The sequence below is a fragment of the Atractosteus spatula genome, chromosome 5 (assembly GCF_055471065.1).
Source record: "Atractosteus spatula isolate fAtrSpa1 chromosome 5, fAtrSpa1.hap1, whole genome shotgun sequence".
In the NCBI taxonomy this organism is placed as follows: Eukaryota; Metazoa; Chordata; class Actinopteri; order Semionotiformes; family Lepisosteidae; genus Atractosteus; species Atractosteus spatula.
The window spans coordinates 39,692,991-39,718,896 of NC_142710.1; the positions used below are offsets into that span (position 1 = coordinate 39,692,991).

Genomic DNA, 25,906 nt, shown 5'->3' on the forward strand with positions numbered 1-25,906 from the left:
AACCTTAGCATGTGGTCCTGTTTAAACACACCCATGCTTAATACAAGTCCTGTTTGTGTAGAATGTGAGTCAACCTTTAGTTTTTTGCTGCTTCTCTGAGCCTCTCTTGGAGCTCCCATATGTTAAAGGAGTCTGAGATTAAAACTATTTGAAGTGCATTTCTTACTACAGAAACCCCAAGGATCTGGGAGAGAAAAGATAATAGGGGCCCACTGAGATCATTGTATCAGAAAAACACTAATAAACAGCTTTTGGTCTTTGTGCTGTATTACTGTCTTCAAATATAATTTTATGCAGAATTTAATTTTTGGAAATAAAACTTTTTTTTAGTTATTTCTTATTTTCTCTTTTTATCACTCTTAAAATATCCCATGCTTTTCAGTGAAAGTATTAATAAAGATCAACATGTTTTCTCAACTTCAGTTTCTTCATCACAGACTTAATGTACAACATACAGTAGGTAATTTTATTTAATGTGTAGTAAATATCCTGCTTGTATTAACATACAGTATTGTTCCCTTTAGTCTTTTTTTCTTTTCTTGTACTCTCCTAGACCCATTGTCCTGTCTCTGAACGAATGGTTTGAATAGCTGCCTTTAACTTTTGTTGTGTCATTTTTAAGAACATAAGAGACGTTACAAATGAAAAGAGGCCCTTCACTCCATCATGCTTATTTGGTCTTTAATTGATCAAAGGAATTGTTTCTCAGAAGAAACCATGATAACGGATTCAACAACATAGCTTGTTCCATCTTCCCACAAACATTTAGGTGAAGAAGTGCATCATGTTCTTGGGTGTAAATGCATTTTGTATAATTTCCACTTTGTATGTGTTTCACCATTTATTCTGATGAAATCTGCTGGGTTGACTTTCTTAATACTTTTTTGATCAATTTGACTTGAAGATTGAACTGTTCCCATTCCAGGAAGCCTAATGCACTCACGTTTAAGGTGCCAGCTTCACTTCTTTGCTGTAGTAGTGTGTCCTCCAGGCTACAGTCCATGTAGTGTCTCTCAATGCTTGTGTCCCAGCCTCTCAGAGACTGGGGCACCAATTGCTAGCATTTCTCCTTCCATAGGAAATAAGGCTAGATTTACAGCACCTTCAAGGAAATGTATCAAGTAATATCTGGTGTATTGTTTTGGGGGAAAATGTATTCAGTTACAGTAACTGTACAATTTTCATGTTACAGTTCACCTATTGAAATCACTGTTATAAAACATAAAAGATTTTTGCAGCACCTCTATTGCAATGTTTTCATCAGTCTGTGGCTTTATGAGAATGTGGTTATCTGTGCCATTTTAAAGTCACTTCATGTGGAAACAAGTCAGAATGGACAAATAAAAAATACAGATGTGAACAATCCACAATGGTATTGTACTTAGCATATGGAGCTGATGACTCCATGATTGTTTGATGGATAGTACTGTCACAGGGACTGCAGGAGGATGACCTGTGTTTGACAACTAATTCACGGATTTGTTTTTTTAAGATTTTAATGTAGTCTTTTAATATTCCTTTTACAGATATCTTCAGATGATTTTGTTTGCCTGCATATTTCTCTGAAGGATATTTGATTAAAACGTACACTCTCAGATACTGTATATACCAACAAACTGCTGTGCAGAGTAATATTTACAATTTTGTTTGAATTAATTCACTTTTGTTACAGTTACAGTAGTTACAGTTGCATTTTGTTACTTTGCAGTAGTATATTAGGCACATGTTCCACATTATATTGGTTCTAAAAAGCAGACTTGGACCATAAACCAGCATTTTATCTAAATTTAGCCTAGACAACATGGAGGCACTTTAAGGTGGAACTGCAAAAATGTGATGTCTAGCAGTACAGTATTAATCCTTACAGTACGTACTGTTGGATGTATAAGCATGCTTTGAATATCTTAATTAAAATTCAATTAAACAGATCATATACAGTATGCAAAGGAACAAGTAATAGGTTTATTCCATGCTGAAAAAAAGAAGAAAGAGAACACAACGTTTCGGCCGTGGAGCCTTCTTCAGACACCTGAAGAAGGCTCCACGGCCGAAACGTTGTGTTCTCTTTCTTCTTTTTTTCAGCATGGAATAAACCTATTACTTGTTCCTTTGCAGCCTACGCATGCTGACGCAGCTACCCACCTCATATACAGTATGTTTACTTATTATTGTATACAATAATAGGATTCAGTAAAAATCCAGTGCTTTATTCAGCTCACATAATGCATCAGTTAAACCAAAGCACTGAAAATCCATAGGTGCCTGCAGAAATGTTTGTATACAGACAAATTAATAGAAATAAAATGTGAAGAATGAAGAAAGGGATTTATTAAGGTATATATGAATAGGAACTGAAACAACAGGGTACAAATATATATTTATAAAAAATCATAACACTTATTTTTGTAGAATAAAATTGTAGAAGAAAAACTAGTCCAATTTCCTTTATAGATATACTGTAACATTTTTCCTAGTGGGTTTTGCACCTGGGCATTCCTTGCAGAGTATACAGTATATGAGCAGTTGCTTGGTCCAATACAAACAGACACATTTGAGACCCGAATTTCAACTAATATTTCCATAGCATCTGGCATCTGGTCTAACATGGTCTGCATGGTTCTTGTTGATAAATAAAAGTAGAATATGGAAAGCCATAGTTTCATAAATAACAGATAACTGTGTATCGTCTTTATTTCTGCAAACCTGTCCTTTATGCTGTGCTAGGATGTGTAATACAGTACATGTAGGTACACAGATAGATACTGTAAAATATAATACATTTTAAAACTTGCAAACTGATCCTGGTAACTGTAGTACTTACTCACAAGAACTCCTGTGATGCTGTAGCTTATATACTTCTGCTTATATACAGTAATTAGCTTGGTGGCATGGTACATACTAAGTTCATACCCTTCTAGTTTTTTTTTTTATTTTAACCAGCTGTTGTCCACTTAACAGTTGCTGGAAACTAAATATCAGGATCATGATGTTTTCTATGTGAAAGCGGCACATTATCCTGGATTAATGCAATACAAATGCAAGTACTGTACAAGGCATACTAAATAATTGAAGCTGTCGTGTTAATGGTACCGAGTAAGGGAAGTCAATAGCTTATCTCAATTTACTGCCTGAGTCTCCCGGTGGACAGAAAACTGTTGACTTCAACAGGGAGTCTATGATATTATGTGGTGAGATGTGCTGCTCCCTTGAGAAGTAAAGGACTTCATAGGAGGATCAGTCTGTTTTCTGCATGTGACACAGAAAAGTTAATGCAAGTTTTTAGAAAACCACCTGTGACCAGTGCACCATATTTAAAGTCTATTTTTTTTATTCCAGATTCTAGTAAATGAAGTTAAAGTGGGGATAAGTCAAAGAAAATAACTCTGTCTGCTAGTATTTGTTTTTCTTAGAACTTTATGTGATTGGGAAAAAAAAGACATCACCTCATTTTCAAATGTTGCAGGAAGCACAAAAAAATGTCCTGTTACTTTAGGAAACAAAGATTAAATTGAAATGTTTAACCTATACAGAAAAATGCTTCCTGGTAAATGTAGAATATTTTTGAACATTTTTTTCCCTGATAACCATGCCATTGTACAGTAGGTCTTCACCAAGAACCTTTTACAGTAGGTCAAACCATTCAGTCATGTTTTCTTGTTTGCTCTGACACATTGAGGGACCTCTTTAACAGAATATCCGTGTTCCTCCTTCATTGTGGTAATAAAGGGAGATTCAAATCAAATCTCTTCAAATTCTCTTCTTTTTTAAAAAGAAATCTCATTCCTGATTTTATTTTATTAATCATTCTGATTTTACTAATTTCTACTGTTCTTCCTCAGTGAAACTGAACCTTCTTACTTTGCCTTCATACTATTCATTTGCTGTAATAGTTCTACCGGGTTTGCTTCTTGTATCAGCAATATTAAACCAGAACCAGCCGAAGCCAAGTAGTGGAATATTTTTCTCTTATATGTACTGTAAATATCTGTTGGATATCATTAACTATATCTTCATGATTGTTTAATGTAATGTCAGTAATGTAAGTACACAATATTTTTGATAAATATAATTTGAAAGAAGATCAAAAACCAGTATTTTTGTATTATTTTTTGTTTTTAAAAATACATCCGTTGTTGTTTGTTGTGGTCTGTTTTTAGCTAAGTATTTTTCATTATCATTTTGCAGAAATAGAGCTCAGTTCATCTCCTTAATTACTTGATAAAAATGTAAATGTAAATAAACCCACATAAATGTGTTTTTAATTGAGATTTGGTATGCTGTATACAAATACCTGTACATTGTTAATCACAGACATGCATTTTTCTTGGTTTCAAACACATTCAGTGTCATTTGTTACATTTTCTTAGAACATGCAAATCAACTTTCTGGACTAGCATCGATAAACTGAAAAAAAAGGGGAGTTATTTTATTTTTGGGAGAACTTTTTCACACGTCACTTAAGACACGGCACTGATGTTGACAGCTTCGTTCGGTCTGTTTTTGCTGATTTCAGATATGCTTGAATAAGCTGTCTGAAATTCAGCTTAACCGAAATGAGCATGACTGTCTGAAAAGTGAATTTATTTAGCTGTCGTTCACAGTGCAATCTGATAAAACAATGTAGGCTAGGTCTCTGTGACTTTGCTGGTCACATTCTGTTGTATTTCTTTCCAATTCATACTGTTATGGATGGGTATGGACATTTCTTTTCGCATTAGAAACACTAGTCACATCGCCCTACAGCATGGCAAAGAGTGGGGCAATTAACATCATTTAGACTTAAACATGTTAGCTTGTGGTGATGATTCAAAAATGAGCCTCTCTTCCCCTCAGGGGACTTACAGTATAAAGAGGCTTTCAACAATGGTTATATGGTGAAATTGCTTTTCAAGAATCTTCTCATAAAACATAATTGTACTGCATTTCACCATCCCCAGATCAAAAAGGGCTGGGGAAAATAGCATAAATGCACTCATTTTTATTTGATAAGGCTTAGTAAAATAGAGAGGGCTTTAAAGTGTGCTAGAACTGTTATTTATTTGAGAACAGCTTTAATTTGACAGAGAAGGCAAAAGTGACAAGAATGACAAGGCTCATTCATTTCCATCATTCCATTATCAGAAAGATTACTACTTGTAAGGGTTACAACAAGTACAGTATATTGGACTTTTTCATATTAAATCCATGATCACAAATAGTTTCCCTGACTGTATTTTACATTTCTGTCACAATACTTTCAGAAGACACTGTATTTCTTTAAACCCACTTATCAGTCTGTGAGACACTCAGCTTTTACCAATTACATCTAACCCAAGAAACCATGCCAGTTGATCCACTGTTCATCAGTGTAAATGCTAATACCTTATAACTATACTGTAGGTTCATCCACTTTTTACTACTCATTCTGGACAGGCACAACTGAAAGTCAGCTGCTGAGGTGGGGGTCCCCCACCACATGGACCAAATCACTAGGATGATTCTGTAGTCTACTGGTTGTAAATTACAACCTAAAGGCTTTAAATTAGACCAATCTTTAAAAATATTGTCTAAACATTCTGCATTGACGAACACTTGTCAGTCCCATAGCCAAGCTAATTTCTTTTCTTACTTTGCATTGTTCCATTGTAAGAAAACATGCAGTTTTATTTATGTATAAAATTAGCTTTGTAGTGATTTGGGGTTGTCCAAACCCCTGAAGAAGCCTTGAAGATCATATAAGCAAGTTTAAAGTGCAATGAGAACCCTATTGAGACTAAAGTTATTTTTGCGGGGTAAATGGGAAGGGATTCTAGGATCATGTAGTTGTTTTCACTTCAGGAAGGGTCAGAGCAGTGAGGATGGTGTGAGGCCCAACTGTACCATCACAGTTTTCTGGTGTGTTAGCCTTTGTAGTAATGTTTTGCAGCCCACTCCTAACATCTGTTGCTGTCTCTTCGGGAATCTGTTTTTTTTTTCACCTCAGCATCCAGTCTGAGTCTGTGTCTATTTCAAACACTGTACTGAAGCTTATTCAACTTTAATACGTTAATATAAGAGCAACAGCAGGCTAGTCACATTCTAAACTGAAATGGAGTAAGAAGGCAAAATTCCAATGGCAGCATAGTGTCTAAGAGATGTATTTTCAAAACATGATACAAATTACAATATGCAATTCTGTGTAATTTCACTTTTTAAATTAGAGTAAAATGTATTTTTCTCTGATTTTGAAAAGTGTAAATTTGTTTTATTTAAATCAATTAGTATAGTAGTCACATTGTGCAGATTACACATGTTCTGTATTAAATTGAATTCTGTATTAAATTCTTATAACTACAAAATTAATCTTTTCTGTGCCTATGTGGGTTCTATATTTCTTAAATTGACTAGGTCTCCGTATTTTCAATTGAACAGCCTTTCTCTGTAAAGATGCTGTTTTATTTTTCATTATGTTTCATGCTCATTTTTTGTTTTTCCCAGTTTTTAATCAATATGTCTCCCTTGAGAAAAATCAATACAGAATTTCCACTGAACATTTTAAAAGCGATTTAGAACATTTGGTGTGGCGCTTTTACAACTTGAATTTTTTTTACTAACTGCACCCTGTTTTTCTTTTGAAACCTCTGAAACAAGATAAGCCTTTGCATAAAGTAACAAAATAAGTGAATTGTGCTCCTCGGTCGTTGAATAAAAGTTTGCTTTTGTGAAGTATTTGTGAGATGATTAATTTACTGTAGCAGAACGCTGAGAAATTGCTAAGCGTGCTCATACTTTAATAGGATTGTTCACTTTATAGTGTTCCTATTAAAATGGAAATTCAGGGAGGTTTTTTTTCTGCTACATAGACATTTTTATCTTAACGTTGCTAATGAATTCATCTGCAGCAAGGTGTCAAGGATGTTGTGTTGCATACAAGGAGTTCCTAAAGAAAAACTCTTGGGTTACAATACAGCCCTTTGGCTACATTGAACCCCTTTAAATGCTGGGTGCAGCCACCAGGCGAAGACCTCATTCCTATGACAGCTACAAATGGATATTTTTTGTAATGCAAAAACACATTTCCTTTTATGTTCTTGAAATTAGACTGTTTCAGCTCCCACACACTCCCACAGTTGGAAATTATATCTGATAACCACCAGCCTGTGCAATAAAGAAAGTGACAACCTCGGAAGAAAATGAATTTTTATTCTGTTTTTGACTCCTTTTGCACATGAGAAACTTAGACCCCTACGTACTGTAATAGTCCTGCATTTGACCATGTCAGCGTTTACATACAGACAGCATTGCATGTTTACAAAGCTTTATAGACTGATTTATTGAAACTTTGTTCGTCCATTTCAGAACCTAAATTTAATGTGATGTTTCGTTTTAAACATTCATAATTTCTACAATGAAAAATACATGGTGGAATTATTGGTCATTTTTAAATCGAGGTTAGTGAAATACAGTATAAAGTAATAGGGGAGACATGTCCTAGAGCTGTGTATATATTTTTTATGAATAGAAATATTTGTAAATGTTTATAATATTATCATTGCATACAGTACCAGTTTAACCATTGATGTATTGAATTCTGCGACAATTGAGCATATACAGTAAAAGTAGTTTCAGTAAAATGTGAATGGCATGTATTACCTAACAATATACTACTGATGCTGAAAGGATTGTATATAGAGGAAGTTATAAGACCTCATCTTAAGCTGAAAAATATTTTTGCTCTGCATTTTGTTCAGGTTAGAGGAGAGAGAAATACATAATTTAATGGAACAAGTAATAGGTTTATTCCATGCTGAAAAAAAGAAGAAAGAGAACAATGTGCTCATACCTGAAGAAGGCTCCACGGCCGAAATGTTGTGTTCTCTTTCTTCTTTTTTTCAGCATGGAATAAACCTATTACTTGTTCCTTTGCAGCCTACGCATGCTGACGCAGCTACCCACCTGAACTACATAATTTAATGATGAGAAGAATCCCTACATATCAAAATGAGGACTCTACTAAAATTCATCCTTTGAAGTCCATTTTAAATGTTTGAAAGATGCATACAGTATATTGTAATATAAATTTGTGGGGAGAAATAGCAATTCTCTTTAATACCTACAGGTAACAACTTCTTGGTTGTCCATTACTATATTGTATATCTGCACACAAATAGAAGTGTTCCTTCAGGATGGGAGGTATTGTGATGACTGCAGCATAGTATTTTCTACCTAAAACACTCCCAAAGAAAGCTTTGAACTTTTTAGTGGACTTCCGTGTGATTTGCTGTAATGCCAAGATAGGAAAATTATCCTAGCAAAGAAAGATAAGTTTGTTGAATAAGGATTTTGGGATTCTTGATTTGCTTCTTTTTTAAAGTCTTCTTACGTTTCTGACTTATTTGTGACCGATTTGTTGAAAAACTGGTGGCAGGAGGAAATTAATGATTGCAACACATTTTAATGTACTCAGATAGTTGGGGATTAAAACAGCTGTCATAAAAATGCTAGCTTTATTATTGATGGCAATAATAAAATACCTTACCCTTTTCTTAACATCTGGGTGTTTCAATTTTTCCCTAAAAACTGGTACCATAACAAGGTATTACATTTTTTTGGTAGACTAATGCAGATATTTACATTAAGCTTTCTTCAGGCTTAATATGAAAGTGAAACTTTGCTGAAATTCAGACAAAAGGTCAAACTACATATGTAATATTTGTGCTCTTTATTTAGATAGAGTTCTTGAAAGGGCACAGAGTAATGATTGCTTCATACAGTGCGGAGCTCAAGGAAGCCAACAAAGATAAGAAAGTGTGTACAACACTGCACACCTTTGGTGTCAGAGAGATTCAATGCCTTCTGCCACAAAATACCATTTTTGTTTGTTTTTTTCATCCTGAAAGAAAATAATACGTGGCATATGAGAAGCCTAGATGTTATCTGGGTACTGTTTAAGATTGATGTGACAGTACTTTATTTCAAATATGGTTTGTGTTCAGGGCTTTATAGCATCATTGCATTTCAATTTCCTGGAAACTGCTTAGATCATGATCTTCAAAGATTCTGAGACTGTTTTTTTCAATAAAAATTGGTTTTGTTAAAAAAGACTTTTACATCTAAGCCTATTAAAAATTATATACCAGCACTATATCATGGGAAAAAAAGTCATGACTTTGAAATTCTGATGATGATGGCTCTAGGTTCTTTTCAGTCCTGGATGAATCTGGAAATCAATCCAATTTGCATCTTTCTGTGTATTGTATGCTATAACAAAAATAGAAAGACAAGCTCTTTGTATTCTATACATACTTGACATAATGTCCCATTATTTATGTTGAATTGATATAGATGAACAATCTCCTTTATGCACTGCCAATATGAAGTGTTGCAGTAGCTAATCCATTGCCTTAGCCAATCAAATCCAAATTGTTCATTGTCAGGTGTTCCTCATCATTAATAACATTCCTCTCTTCACATCCATATAGCTAATAGGCTTCTTTCTGTACTATAAAATCTATCAGCACTAACTGTGAAAATGGCTAAAAGTCCAGTAGAAGATTATTCTAGAATTGTTTCTGAATTTGACAAGAATCTATGTAGAGTACAACAATGCAAAACGCCAAGGCTTTTGCAGTGTATACTAAAATCTTTTATATGAATAATTTTACTTTATACATTTTCTCCTAAGTCTGGAAATACTATTCTGCATTGTATGAACATTTTTTGATATGTTGAAATGTTTTATATTCCTGTAAAGCAAATTAAAATTCAGTGATATGAGGCTAATGTTTGGGGTGCTTACATTTTTTCTTTCTTGTCTGTGCTATATTAAAAAAACAGAACATGAGCTGCACTGATATTAATTTGTGTATCTTTCCGAGATGAAAAAATAATGGGCCCGGTGAAATGATGGCTTTTAATGATGATGATTACTGCCTTGGAAGAAACACTGAAGTGTATGGGTTTTAGAAATGGCACTCTCTTCTAGCTACATTTCATTAGTTACAGCTCAGTATTGTGATACCATTGGGCTGTGGCAGTTCTGTTTAACAGTTTGCTTTCGAGTGTGACACATATTCTTATCTGGTACATTTGTGTTGCTGTTTCATCAATCATATCTCCAGACTGTGCTTATTATTGATGGATTCAAATGCTGTAAGCTTTCATTTAATAAAAATTACCTAATTAATGTGGTGCTTTTTTGACAGGACTTGAAGACAGTACATGAGGAATCTGTTTATGACAGGTATTAGGAAGCAGGGATATTTTTATAAAATACTTTTGGAAAAAAAATATCTTGCCATGCAGGGAAAGTAGGCAGTATTAGTTTGAGAAAACTCCAGAACTGCAACATTTTTTGTCTGTTTTTAGGGTCATTGTTGAAGAGCCTTATTCTTGGTCAGAAATAACATAATCAACAAAGAAAAAATGATATGGCTTCATTTTTATGTATTGTACTGTATGGGTATGATCTTCAAAGGTTACCTTAAGCCTGCTGTCTCTTGAATCACTGCCTTGTGAAGGTGATGCATTCAGTATATACTGTATACAGTGGTGTGAAAAAGTACTGTAAGTACACCCCCATCAAAAGGTTTGTCTTTTTTTACATTTTTGGACAAAAGGATATTTGATCATTTCAACAATACTGATAGATGAAGATCTAATTTTAAAAATTAACATTGAACATTGAATCACATTTTGCACTAATATGTACTATTTAAATCAACAGAAATGCAATTTCCTTGTGCGGAAAAAGTTAGTACACCCCTACCTTTATTTTTGCATCAAATGCCTAAAATTAGAATTAGGTGCACCAAAACAGGTGCAAATGATTAGAACATCACTAGAAAGTAACTTGGAGGGCACTGCCTTATGTAAACATCAGAAATCTGTGGTCTGGTGTGGTCTTAGCAATTGAGGTGTGTGGCTACATCATGCCAAGATCAAAAGAGCTCTCTGAGGCCCTCAGAAGAAAGACTGTTGATGCCTATGAGTCTGGGAAGGGTTTTAAAGCCTTTTCCAAGAATTTTGTAGTCAGTCACTCCACTGTCTTAAAGATCATCTACAAATGGAGAAAATGTCAAACCACTGGCAATCTATCTAGGCCTGGTCGTTCCACCAAATTCAGCCCAAAAGCTAAACGAAAAATTCTGCAGGAGGTCTCCAAGAACCCTAGGATAACATCAAGGGATTTACAGGCAAGTCTTGCCTCAATCAATGTCAAAGTGTAAGAGTCAACCATCCGAAAGAGACTGCCCTACATGCGAGGTCAGAAAGGAAGAAGCCCCTGCTCTCAAAAATGAATATAGATGCATGACTGAAGTTTGCTAGACAACACCTAGATCAGAACTATTGAAACAATGTGCGCTGGAAGGATGAGATAAAAGGTATAGCTGTTTGGCAACATTGCCAGATGTCATGTTTGGCGAAAACCAAAAACTGTCTTTGACCAAAAGAACCTCATACCAACTGTAAAGCATGGTAGTAGAACCATTATGGTTTGGGGCTGCTCATCTGCCTCAGGGCCTGGCCAGCTTGCCATCATAGAGTCAGCCATGAATTCCACATTGTACCAGAGAGTACTTGAGGAGAACGTGAGGCCATCTGTCAAAAAGCTGAAGCTGCATCGTAAGTGGTCCTTGCAACAAGACAATGACCCAAAACACTCAAGCAAATCCACAAAAGAATGGCTCAAAAAGTTGGACTTGAAGGACTTGAAGTGGGCAGTACATGCAAGAAAGTACTCAAACATCACACAGTTGAAGGAGTTCTGTAAGGAGGAGTGGGCAGAAATTTCTCCATGTCAATGTAGCCTACAAGAAGTTATTTCTGCCAAAGGGGGCAACACCAGCTATTGAAGCTAGGGGGTGTACTTATTTTTTCCACAGAACACAATTGCATTTCTGACTTTTGTTTTGTTGAATAAATGATTGCAAAGAATAATTTTCATTTTTATTTGTTAAATTAGAACACCTTTATCTATCAATATCATTGAAATTAAGATCAAATATCCATACTGTACATGCAAATATGTTGAAAAACACACACCTTTTCATGGGGTGTACTTACTTTTTCATAGCACTGTATATAAATTGGTGATCTTTTTGTCTGGTATTTTTTGATGAGTATGATTTCTGTCTGATTTTCAATTAAAATTTTCAGGTCCTTCCTTGCTTTTGGCATTTTGCATGATGGCAACAATTACTACCAGCAAATTTCTGCACTTTAGATGTGAGAGTGAAGAGTGGTTAGGAGACTGAGATGACGAGATATATTTTCCACATTTTGTATTTCCTCTAGCTACCAAAATGTGATTATTCAAAACGCTTGTCTTAACATGCAGTCCACCGTGTATGATACTCTGTAGGTACTGTGCCCCTCTTTATTATGCTTGGAGTTCTGCAAAGCTGCATCAAAATGACTTGGCATAGTATGACGCACTAATGTAGCTGTATCTAGGAGCAATAAGGAAAAAGAAAATTAGCATTCCTGAGTCATGTAACAAAGTTATATATAGATGTCTCTGTAGGAAGAATGTGGTGTAGTTTCATTACAGGATTTTTTTCTTTAAAGTGCTTAGCACAAATATCTACAAACACAGTTTAAAACTATTTGACAATGTAGCAGACAATAGTAGTTTTCCACTGCAAATGGAGATATATTACAGATAAGAACTTATTACTGCAGTACCTTTGTGTTTCTTCAGAATGTCAGCAGTCAGGTAGAACTCTAAATTAGGTTCACACTGGCTATACAGCCTGACAGCAGGACCTTTTCATTTTCTTCAGATTTTTTTAATTGCAGATCCCCAGTTGTTTTTTTTATTATTCCATAGTTTTGGAAAAGATTATTAAATAGTTTGGCTAACTGCTACGCACAAACATTGTGCTAACAGGGTATATGTGAAGTGTAGAAACATCCTCTAGCAATTGAACTGCTCCTGTTGACAAACTGCAAATTTGCAGTACTGTATATACTTCAATTTGCTGCTAATTACTCTGTTTGTGCCACAAGCTGAGAAAAGCCCTGGCCAACCTGGTGGGACTCAGTCAGCTTTCTGTTAAACTTTAGGGTACCTCTTGCTAATGTGGTACTGTAGTTCAGATTGTGACCAGCTTCCTTAAGCTTTATGGGACTTAACCTTAGTTCTAAGTGGGGTCCTTTAGGTGTGCAGCTTGGGAACCTGTCTTTCAATTAGTTACTGGCATTTCCTTTCAGAAGGCAGAAGTTTTCCTTCTGATAAAATGTGCAATTTTCAAAGTGCTTTAAGCTGAAGTGCTAGGGTTTGTGGTCAAATGACACCTTTTGAAAGTACTGTCATGTTACTTGTTAAACCTGCAACCTTAAAGATTAGTCATTATAAAAGAGAATACTTTTATAAGCCCTAGTCTTACATAAAGAAAAGAAACAAGAAAATGGTGTGGCTGTGAAGCCTCTTCAGCTGTGTAGAGGACTGTGGGGTATGAGGCAATGCATTGAGAATGGGTAAGGGAACATTGTAATGAGGCTAATAAAGTGTTAAATCTGGGTAACAGATTTTCAGGATTATTGTGGAGGGCAGCAATTTGTAAGCAAATAGATTAGAAAGATATTAGTCACATGTTAAGTTCAGAATTCATGTGTGAACCCTGAAGGATGATTATGGCTGCAGTTGTTTTTCTAGCGTGCAGTAGGAGTCTTTGAATCTCCATTAATGGACGCAGAGAGAAAGCTCTGAAGAGATATAATGGGGAGCTATCAGTTCGAAGACATCTTTGAACCTTGCTGTCCTGATGTTCCCTAAAATGGTTGACTAGTCTTCTTTCTGTTTCTCCGATGTAAATGTCAGGGCATGTTTCTGCAAGAGATGCAATAAATGAGATTGTTAGACAATCAATACCATGTGTGTAATTTGGCAATTCCCCATTTTACCTCTCCCAGCCATTATTACGCTGACTTCTCTCTTTGTCCTTCCATAGGTCTCAAAATCATCAGTAGAAGAAAGGCAACAATTATCCTTAAAACTTTGTTCACACATTACAGCAGCACTTAAGAACCAACTGATGTCTTTTTAATCTTCCCAAGTACAGTATGTACTCTGTACAGTATATTGCTGTTCCCCTGGAATTTGTCGCTTTTATTTCCCATAAAGTAAAGTTTAGGGGAAATTTTAGCAAGGTTTTGCCATCATAATTCCCAGTTGTTGTTTTCTATTAATTCTGTTAAGGGCAAGGCAGTGAAACTTCTTTAGTGGAGAAACACTCCATCTCTCACTTTGCCACATTTTCTCAGATGTTCAAACGTGTTGATCATTTTCATGCATTTGGCAAGCTACAGTCATTCTGCTGATATGTGGGTTATGTCTTCCAGCAATTTCTCATGCTGTAACTACTGCAGTCTGAAAATGATTATGCAGTTTGGTGATGTCCAGTGCTATGAGGCAGTACAGCTAACCATTGTGTCAACATGCTGCCTGTGGTAAAACCAATAATGTCTTCACCATAATACATGCACTTTACTGCTTGGTAAATTTTCAAGATAGCAAAAAATCAAAATAGGATTTGGAAACATTTTTGCATGGGCTACAACTTATTTTATATATACATATAATTGTTTTGACATTGAGAGGGATATACTGTAGCTGCAAATGTGGGCATTTTCCCCAAAAGGTCACTAAAATGTTCATCTGACTATGTTTGTGTCCTATTAGGTATTGATATAAAAGCTTGAACTGTGTCCAGTCTCGTGCATTTTTATGAGGTATCAATGGAGAAGCAAAACAGTACACAAGTAACGTGCCACATTCCTCTTTCAGTATACTGTAGATACAGAACATAAAAAAGACAAAAAATGTACGTTGCTCATGACCTTTTAAAAATCACAGCTTCTGCTGACCTGCAGTTTCCAAATGTTCAAGTTAGTATTTTTGTGACCGAAATTTTTTATAGATTTTCCTGAGATATGGACTCTTTGTTATATAAGGTCATTCTGAAAGATAAGCCCCTTCTATTTCTCAAGACCTGACTCTCCAAAAACTTCCATCCTTGGAGAACTGTAAAATAGGCAATTTTCTGCCCTGCAGGATGCTTGTATCTTATCAGCAAAGAGCTTTAAGTTCTGCACATATATCTAGCATTGTGGGGATGAAGTTGTGGAGATGTTTTCAGTATTGTTTTGTAGTTTTTCTTTGCGTTAATGATCTTTCACATTTCAGGTTATCTAAGTCCCACTGTGTATTTCAGTGCTTTGCTCCTCATTGGCCATCTATATATTTAATGAGATACAATTTACTGCCCTTGAGTCAGAAACATGATAATTGTGGCGTGATCATGAACACTTGAAAAGTCTAGCCAAGTGCAACACCAAAAGGTCATGATTTTTCAGTTTGCTTGTGTCTAATTTCAGATATAAATAACATACAGTATGTTGGGCTGTAGTAGCTTTATAGGTATTATTTTATAGCAATGTGTTTTATAAGTGTATTAACCCAAATGCTTCTTTATGTTACCAAAAGTAACAGACTCTTATAAACAGACTAGGGACATCCTTTGAGAGCAAAGGGCACATCCTTTAAGAGATCATACAGTAGCTCACAATATGTTCCCTTAAAATAGAAGATGGTTTTGAGTCTTCAACTTGTTTTGTCAAACAAATGGTCTTGTTAGCAACGTCAGAAATGTTTGCACCAAAAAAAAGTATTTTTCTTTACGTTTTTTTTATTTTGCTTCCCACTCAGTTTTATGTCATGACATTATTCACAGCAATTTCCCATCATAACCACCTTTGTGCTGAACCGTGGCAAAGTTAGGTTTTATTATTATTATTGTTATTGTTAGTGTCACTATTATAATATCGCATCAACATTTTTTTAGAATTTGTTCCAATTACAGTAAATAATATCATTCAATTTTATTTATAGGCATTTTTCAAGAAAAACAGTTTGGGAAACATAGCTTTTTGGTATTCATAAACGTTTGTTTCTGTATTCTGCTCTACCATGTACAGTACCATACAAAGTTTAATATTTTCATGTCTCTTCATGTAACAGTACGGCACTGAAAGTAAGATAACTAGTACCAACGTCCCCGTTTTTTCTTTTTAATCAGATGTAATACACATTGATTGAGTAATTCATGAGTATGTCTTGAACTCAGCACATGCCTTGCACTGTCCTATTCGGTCACAGAAATGGAAAGTAAATACAGATGTTGGGAATTGGCTTAGAGTTTAGTTTGTAAAGATTTGTCTTTTTCTCCATGTCTCAGCCTGGCATAATGACTAATACTAATTAAAACAATTTGTACCAATCTGATGGCAACTATATATTTAAGACCCTCTTTTAAGTTTTCATTTTATTTTTATAAGGCTGAAGGTTAGTTCCAAGCCATTGCCACAGTAGTATCGTTTTAAAGTCTCTGTACACAAGCAGTCTGGCAGGACTTCAGTCTGCAATTTCCTTGACCTTCTATAGGCCTACTGTTTGTACAGTAGATATTTAAGGTAGCACGGCTGCTTGCACTTTATGATTTTTGTAATTAAGTTAATAAAAATTAGGTATTTAATTGATTTTATGAAAAATAAAAAGATGTGGGTATCATCACTACAAACAGGTTTTACAGTGGAAAGAAACTTATTCTTGCTTAAATTACTTTTATTACACAGGAATTTATGTTTTAATTGTCTTTTGATCTTTAATGTTTCCTTTTCTTCCTAGCTAATGCTTTATGTGTGTTTTTTGAAAAATATACAGTATGCTGGTTTGGAAGTCACACATTGGCCTTTATCAATAGTCAGTATTTTCTGAAGAATTTGCTGCTGAAAGTTCCCTTCTTTTCTTCTTAAAAAAATATCATGCTTGCTGTTAATATTTGGACTTTTTACATTTAATACGTATGAACATGTGGATATTCCTATTATTCAAAACCATGACAAATTTGTATAACAGAGGATGTTACATCAAGCTTGTGCCTTACTTCATGAGTTCAGTTTTTGTAAAAAGTTAGCCTTAATTGAATACCAAAATCAAATCTATATGAATTTAAAAGTGATTGTAAGGCCCAGATCTCTACAACAGAGAAAAATATTATGTAAAGCTGACCCTGTTTTCTGTTGTCCAAGTTGGTTATGATAGCAGTGGTATTTTTTGGATGTGAATGGACAGGAGGATGGATAATGTGCCTGTAGCCACTCAGCTTTTGGCACTTGAAGTTGGTTTAACAAAATGCATTATTCACTAGCTGTTGACCCATGTACATTATATTAGCTCTCAGCTCAGTGCAGTCTCTTTCAACAGACCTTTCTGCAGTCAAAAGGTAACTGTACGTCTTCCTTGTACCTCTGTATTGCAGCCTGTTCCCTCATCTCACATTCTACAAGAGGACCTTCTTATAGGGCAGATGTTTAAACGGAGTTGTGCATCATGAATTGCAGTTAAAAAAATGAAAATTAGCTTTAGTGAATGACAAAACAAAGAAATCATCTACGTTGTCTGAGAATACAAAAGTAACAGAGCCGCACTAGTATTATACAGTATATGCATAGAACCAATTAGATTGTCATGTTGTGGAAGTTTGTTTTCTTTGGATTGTATGAGAGTTTTCTGAAAGCTGAACTGTCTGCACTGATAGTCCTCTCTTTTCAAGATTAGAAAGGGATCTCTTAACCTGTCAGCGCAGGACTTTCCTTTGAGGTACAAAATGTATCTGGCAACTGATTCCAGAGCAGCAATATCACTTTTATAATTTAGTGGCCAAAATGCTAAAGTCATATCACATTATACAATTTTAATATGACAGTATATCCCTTGATTTAAGGAATCCTAACATTTTATATTGCTTCCACTCAGTTTCAGGGCTTCTATTTACTACCTTATTCTATTTACCTAACTTCTAAATCCAGTCTGTTTAATTTGCTGGCGTAAAACATACTGTAAGCTCCTAAGTCAAGTCTTCAAGCTCACTGTATCTCATCTTACCTACAGTATCTTTACATCTAGATTCTAAACTAGACTGTTGATATAAAATAAGAGCACTGGTCCTAATACAAATGCCGGTGGTAATTAATGCAGTTACTCCAGTTTAAATATTCACCCTATATCTGTGTTGTTTTCAATCCATTAACCACTTCTACATTCAAATACCTGTATTCCTCTTTCCACAAAATGATTAATAAACATCATAGCTATATTTTCCTGTGTAGTTGTGCATTGTATGGGTTTTAGGCAGCACAGCTCTTCTCAAATTTCTGTCTGAGTCATAGAATCTCACAGGAATTCCTAAATGCAGTAATTCATTTATTTCCACACATTCATCAAGCGCAACAGTAAATACTTTTACATCTTTTAAGGTCAATATGTTTTTGTTTTTCCATTTCACTTATGTGTCTCCCCACCAATTTAGTAGACACAAATTTAGTCTTTAATTCTAGGGATTATTGTGTCTTTGTTGGACAAACCATTAAACAAAACTTGATTTTTACTTGCACAGAAGTGAGTAAAGACACTGCTTTGTTTTCCCATACATCACTTTATTAAGGCTGATCAGGTGATCTCCTTTCTTAGACGTGTGGGCATTGAAAAAGTCCAGATCTCTAGTGAAGGTGGTGTATACTTTTAAAGAATGTGGTTTCTGGATTTCTTATCACACTACTTTAACACTTTATAGATTTAACACAGAATTAAATCAAGCCTTTTTCATCTTTTGGGAGTGCTGAGATGTGTTTCAGATCTTTTGGAAGCAATTTTCCTCCTCTAAATGAGGCTATTCCTTGCATTTACCTACTGTAGTAGTCTTGCTAAATGCTAACTCTAATCTTGACTTCTCACTGCAGTTGAAGGGATGTTGGCATTGCACTGCTCTGCTGCTGATGCAGTGCATTACTTACAGCGTGGTGCTTGTATTATAGCTGTCTCGCTTCATTTTAGAGATCTTTTAGTAGGTAACTCGAAGGAGGGTACCACTGATAGCGAAAACTAAGGGGGAGCAGGGGAAAAAATTGTTGTATTTGTTTTGTTTTTGGAACCGCTGTTAAGGTAATGCAGTTTTCCACTTTATATGCCAGTGGCTTCAGAGTATATTCAATGCGGCCATAGTTCATAATATTCAAAAATAATTTTCTCATTGCAAACCAGTTGTGTGGAAGCTTCTTTAGGAAACTAAATTATTTACACGTTTTTAAGAGTGTGTTTTTTTAAGAAAGGTTATTTGTGTTCTATATACTGTATGCATTTTTTTCTTAAATAATGTCCTATTATATTTAAAATTCCCATATTTTTCCTTACAGATTGGTTTATGTGGTTATAGAGTTAAGTTATACAGTTTGCTTTATAAGATCTTTTGAATTTGTGCATAACAGTGAAGACCTGTTTCTAGCCAAGTGCTGCAGTGCAAAACGTGTTAATATGTTGAGTTTCAGGTTAGCTCAGAAAAGGTTTGGACCCAGTTTCCAAAGCAACAGATATGGCTCATTCCCACGAGATCTTGCTCAGCAAAAAGCAGTATGTGGTCATAACTATCAAATCAATTGGATAGATAACAAAAGTAATAGAGCTGACAGTGCTAAGTATGGTCATTTAGATTACACTAAGATGCAAAGTGTCCTCACTAACGGTATTTCTCATGACCCTAAATTGTCCAGAGTGATTTCACCTTGCGGAAGGGTGTTGATTTATGCAGCCAACGTACTTACCCTAATTAATTTCGACTGAGAGCCCCTGCTCTTAAAGATCCGGTAGCCAATTTATTTAGTTATTAATCTTTGCAAGTAGTCTATCATTCTTTGCAATGTTGGAACTTTTCACTGTATTATAGTGTTCCTCTAAAGGTACCGTTTTTAAAAAGTGGGCTTAATGAATATTAAAATTGAATGTACAAACATATATCGTTATCCGCAGTGCAGTAAATTTTATGAGGGAAGCCTCCCTAGACCTGTAAATCTTACTTAATGAATGTTCTGGAAAAGATTTGTTTAATCTGCAGAAGAGGTTTTGCCATAATTAGCTGCCTGGAATTTCTTGGAATTTGCAGGTTCAGTCAAAGGCAAGGTACAATCTTGGCAAAAGCAAGAACATGACGAAATATGTGATTCTGCATAGAGGGAACAGTTTTTAAGGAGTGGATGATGTATTCAGATTTTGTTTGTTCACCAATATTCTGTTTTACATAACTTAATGGTTAAATATAGAAATGTGAAGCAGATATTTGCCATCCTGATATTTTTTAAAGTTCTTGTGGTAACACCATGTCACAGAATGGGCTTTAAAATAGTCACAATTTTAGAGATTTGGGTGATGTTAATTTAAGTTAAATTATGTTTTTTTTTTCATTTTCGCTTTGTAGAAGAAAAAGCGATAAAAATACCTTACTGATAAACACCTGAGGAAAACATAACCTATATGAAATGATTAGATGACTATAATGTATTTCACAGTAAAAGTGGAAACACAAACTGCATTTAATTGTATGTTTTGCAGTAACTCAGAATTATTTGATTTTGAATTCCTTAATGAATATCAATAGGAAATGGACTGACTGCAGAACTCTTTTGTCCATTAACCAGCCATTTCCTGGAGGAAATGTTATCAGTGTGTTTGTTTGCTGATGGGATCACAGAGGAGAGATGGGAGCAGAAAATGGACAGAATAGGGTCATGCTGTTTGTTTGTGCTAAGTATAAGGACAATTTAATAGCTTTGAAAAGTGATACTTCCTTGTATCATTAATGCCTGACATGGCAGAGATAGACAGCTTTCAATTAATGCAGCTGGTATTCAAAAGGAAAACACAGTTGGGAGACTGATAAAGTGATATTTTTGTAGTGGAGATATTTATCTTTTGAAGTACTTTATGTACTGTTAGTACATGTTGTAATTCAGATTTTTTACTTTATTGGTTAGTTGGTAGGTTGTTTGATTAAATTAGTCTAATCTGTATCAGAATCTATTCACAATCCATTGATTCTGCCACTTGCAAGGCCTTTTTTTGATTATTATGTGCCTTTGAACCTTCTCACATTTAAGTCATGGTATAGTAGTCATAGTAAGAACTAGCAAACTACCCTTTTCTGTTACACCCAATCCTATTAAATCCAAATTTCATTTAATGGAGGTGTTTCTAAAACTTTTTGTTAAGAAATTAAGAAACAGCAAACTGTCATTAGTAAGTAAATTGGTTACAAATTGAACTGAGGTTTTGTTTGGTAATAAAACCAAAAGCTGGAAAAAGCACCAGAGGTACAGGTTTCGCATAACAAAGCATGGAAAAATAAAGTATGTGGTAGTTATGTTATAGTTAGTGAACCAGTTGCAGAAAAAAAAAGTGTGATGACAGACCAGCTGGTCTAGAAAAGTCACGGCCGGAGGTTGTGCTCCATATGTCCACCGTTAAGAATCTAGGTCTGTTTCACACCTTCAACAGATTGCTGAAGAAACTCTGACACCAGAGGTAGAGATGACTGTATTTTTGTGTCATCAGAAGTGCAGGACATATGGAGTAAATAATTCTTTCATTACTGTATTATTTGCTGATTTGGAACTTGTAGTTCTTTAAATGAATCCATCCTCCTTGTACTAGGCCTTCATGTTATTCAAATCAAACATCTTTGCAGCTGCATCAGGCCCTACATGCGGCACAAGAACAAATTGTCAGTCACAGCTTGTGATAGCGCGTGTCTTGTTTTGAGTTTGGTGTTGTCACATATTTATCACTATGTCTCTCTTGTGTTAAACATCCAATCTCTGTCAGGGTTCCTCGTTTGCATATGTCAGGTCTCGGTGCTTATGGTACTTAAGTTCCCATTAGCAATTTCTTTTTTTGATAGCTTGAAATTTTCTCCTTAAAGGCAAAATGTTAAGGAAATCAGAATATCCCCTTCAGTCTGAAATATATTCAAATATAATGTATTTTGCCATTAAACTTGGTATTCTTCTGTCAGATGAAACAAATATTATATGCATAAGCTATATGCATGCTGTACGCATGAACACGTAAAGCCATTAACAATTTTTCATCTTATTTTTAAGATGGTTTTTGTTGTCATTATTGAAGATTAGTGTGTGCTGTTGAAGGCGACTGCACTGCCTGTTTGTAATTGAAGTATTCCTTTCTTGCTCATGATTATCAAAAGCTATTGAGTTCATCTGGCTGTGTCATGTTCTAATAGCTACCTCAGAACAGTTAACTTTTTAATTTGTGAAGTTAATTAAAGATTTCTTGTGCTCCATGTCATTACACTCACCTCCGTTTTGGATTGGCAAGCCAAATGTAGCTTTTTTCTGTTCCTGTTTTGTAATTTGTCATAGCTGTCAATATAACCGTTGGGCTGTTACTGTTCTCTTAATTTAAAAGTTTAAAACATGCTTGCCAGTCATAATGGCCACTCATGCTTGTCAATGTGAGGCCATTCTAAACATTCCTACAGGAAGCATTTCCAGAGACATGCAGGATGGAGAAATCAGAAAGATGTAATGTGTAAGGCAATTGGGTTACAGCAAGCTGCAATGCAATTTACACACAGAGGTATTGGCTCAAAGATTGTTTTTTTTTTTACTTGTGCTGCTGAAGAAAGTGGGTTTCTTTTCAAAATGAAGGAGAGGATTGAAATAGTCTTTCTCATAAGTGACCTATTTTAAAGTTACTGTACATCACTTTCTTTTTTGAACCCATAAGTTACATAGCTTTGTAAGAAAGATTGCATCTGACCTGGGTTGGGAAACGATTACAGACTTTCCTCCTCTGCGGTCATCAATGAAATGGAAATAATACACAAGTTCATTTAGTACACAAAACAGGAGAAGCTTGTTTATGCTAACGAGTCATTGGTGTCTGGATCAGACTACCCAGTAGTTTCGTTGAAGCTAACCCTCACAGTTAAATGACCTCTATAGTCACTACACCCTGTGTTCTTAATATTTTATATCAGAATATTTTTAGATCTCTGTTTGTTTTTCACTTTCTTCTCCTGTTGCACTGTTGGGCACTATAAATGGGCAATGTGCAATGTGATATTATACTGTATAAATGCCTACTTAACACATTATGCAGAATATGTATAATGGGGGTCATCTGAGCTTGTTAAGGCAATGTAACCCCCTTGGAACCTGGGTGATTTTGAATTTAGCCACGCTAGGGGATTAAGTCTTTTGCCATAACAGAATATATCACTGGCTCAGAAGGCAGTGACATTTAAAAAAAACAAACAAATTCTGTCAGCAGATTGTGTAACGTGTTGTACATGTTACATAAGCAAAACACTATACAATTTTATTTGTTTAACTTTGAGAGGTGCACGAGGTAGTAGTCAGATGATCAGAATGATTGAATGATTGCACGATCCAATACTTCTCATATTCTATCGATCAAAAAATCTTTAAGTAAAAGCGAGGCCTCTGCATGGCGGGAAAACAGTTGATGCTTCAACTCACAAGGCATCTGAGTTAAAGTGCTTGATTTAGAATAAAAATGCTTTTAAAAAAGAATTGTGTACTGCTGACATCTTACCAGAGTGTTGCCAGTTTGTGTTTTGAATTCTAATTAATGTGCTATTGAAAGACCTTGTAGCCTAATAGTTCATTAACGTAGTCCTGTCAAACAGGTTTTTCTTTTATGTCTGTCATCTCATCATTTTGTGTGCCTTCTCTGTTTTTTTTAAGACAATGCAAGAGTATGATACAGGATCCAAACATATGTATCACCCAGTGTGTGCTGTGTAATATATGCAATATAGTTTAATGGAATTGTATGTCATTTTACAGCAGGTCTATAGCGGTGTTGCCTTAGTAATTGCTATATGACGGCTTTAACATTAGTTGTAAGCACAGGAGATGCCAATTCAATTTTGATGGTGAGACAGTGTCTGTAATTAGCCAAGTACTTTGATTGTGTCTCCTCAGGCTTGACATCAGCTGATTATGTTGCCCATATATGAATGAAGGTGGTGATTACTAATCAATTTGTAGAGGGTGTCCTGCCAGTCTGCTTTGAGTTTTAAATTGTTTGAAAACCTTTTAAAGTCCAATTTCTAAAAACAATGCATATGTTCTTTTGAATTGAACTCATATTGAGCAAGAAAGCAGAATAAAATGCACTTACAAAATAAGGAGACAATCAAATGGCATGGTTTCTAACTCGGTTTTTTTTACAGGCTTATTTCTTGATGGTCATTAATAGCTGAAAGCTGAAAGGCTGTCCCTACCACAGCCTTTAGATAAGTCCTTCTGAAGAGGCTGTAAGAAAGTATGCATTGTGTTTAAGTATTAAAACCATTATCATATAAAACCTTCACAGCCTGATCTCTTTTTGTTTTGTGTATTTCATTGCTGCTTGAAGACCTTCTTAAAGAGAAGAAATGGGTCACTTCTGTGATTGGTACATGATTGTTAACATCTTACTGGCCACTAGTATTCTTCCCAACAGATAACTTCAGAGTTGATCCATCTCTGAATTTTGTGTCTGTAATGGATACAATGTTTTTTTTTTTTCGAATGGCATTACATTTAACCTTTAGACTATTTAAAGCATCTGCAATGTGCTCTGCCTGTGGGCACATCATTCTGAAACATTAGAAAAGCAGTTGGTCAAAGTGAGACTCAAACATTCCATTCTTTTCAGAAGAAAGAGTGAAAATGAGATGATCTTTAGAATGAATGCAAGATTAGCACTTAATCATATTTAGGGCTATAATAAAAAATGTAAATAGTGATAACTAGCAAAACCCACTTAAATGTTTTGAAGTAAAGCTGTATCCCTCTGCCTTCAGAATTAAAATTGTGTGTTGTCAGAAGTGTCTGAATAAAAGCCAAATTGCTGTTGCACATGAGATTTAATTCAAATGGCAAATATTCTTCTGTAGACAGCTGCTATTGATGTAAGAGCACTTCCAGCATCAGAAGACGCCACAAAGGCTTAATCAATTAGAAAATTAGCAGACCCCAGCTGGGGGTTAATAAGGCAGACTACATCTACATCTAGGCTCAGGGAAAGACTTTCCACTGACTTATGCCATTCATTTTCAACACTGAGCCTTACTCTACTTCTAAAGTAACTACAATGAGAAAACGCTGAACTGCTGCTTGTCCTAACTACTCGTTAGTATAACATTGAAAAAATGCTGGTAGAAGCCAAAGATGTACAGAAGCTAATTTTATATAATCTTATCAGTTTAAAAACAAAATTGCCACAAAGCTTGACCCTTTACTTGTTACCCTTACCTGAATCTTGCTTGTTGACTGGTTGTCAGATTAGGTACATTTATTAACATATGTTTTATCTTTTTCACTTACCTCTCCTGTCATTGCTATTTAGTTCACTTTATTCCTATTTTAGCTTCTACTTTACAGCCTTTGAAATATCTGTGAGTATGCAAGATATTATTATTATTATTATTATTATTATTATTATTATTATTATTATTATTATTGTTATTCAGCTTCACTGGTATAGGTGTATGTGTATGGCACATTCTTACCTCTTTACCTTTTGAGGTTGGTTATCAGCTGCTATGATAATCAGACTGGCAGCTGTTTTGTGAAAAAGTGCTATTCAGTAATTAATTTAGTTTATTAAACTACATGTACAGTATGTATTGGTGATATCCTTTGAAGGTTATTGAGCAGCAAACTCAGAATAGTGAGCAGAAGTAAACATTATGCATATAACTGCGGAGTTGCAGCCATCGGTATTGACATCTTAGGAGGCTTTCTCAATACAAATTTCTAGGATGAATAGGTTTTCAATACGTTTCAGTTTACTAAATGACTTTATAAATAGCAGGTTTCAAATGCAGCCTACCTGTATTTTATTTGTTCCAGCACGAGTGTATAATTAATATATACAAACAGACGCAGGGTGGCAAGGTGGTGCAGTGGTTAACATTGCTGCCTTGCAGTGGTGGAGCCCTGGGTGCTATTTACAGTAGGTGGAGTTTGTTTGTTCTTCCTGTGTTCGGGTGGGTTTCCTCTGTGTGCTCCAGTTTCCTCG

The 25,906-nt window shown here is 35.1% G+C and overlaps 1 protein-coding gene across 2 annotated transcripts in view; it reads left to right on the forward strand.

Moving 5' to 3' along the window:
* Window positions 1-25,906, forward strand: part of LOC148835071 (attractin-like protein 1) — a 416,291-nt gene that overhangs the window by 353,004 nt on the left and 37,381 nt on the right. The window contains exon 28 of one of the 2 annotated variants that reach the window (XM_088917389.1): window positions 7,888-7,940. The exons of the other annotated variant lie outside the window; for it this stretch is intronic. Within the exon in view, the coding sequence (XP_088773515.1) occupies window positions 7,888-7,932 (45 nt within the window). The 3' untranslated portion in view covers window positions 7,933-7,940. Of the gene's footprint in view, window positions 1-7,887; window positions 7,941-25,906 lie in introns of those variants that run through there. 2 annotated transcript variants of the gene reach the window in all.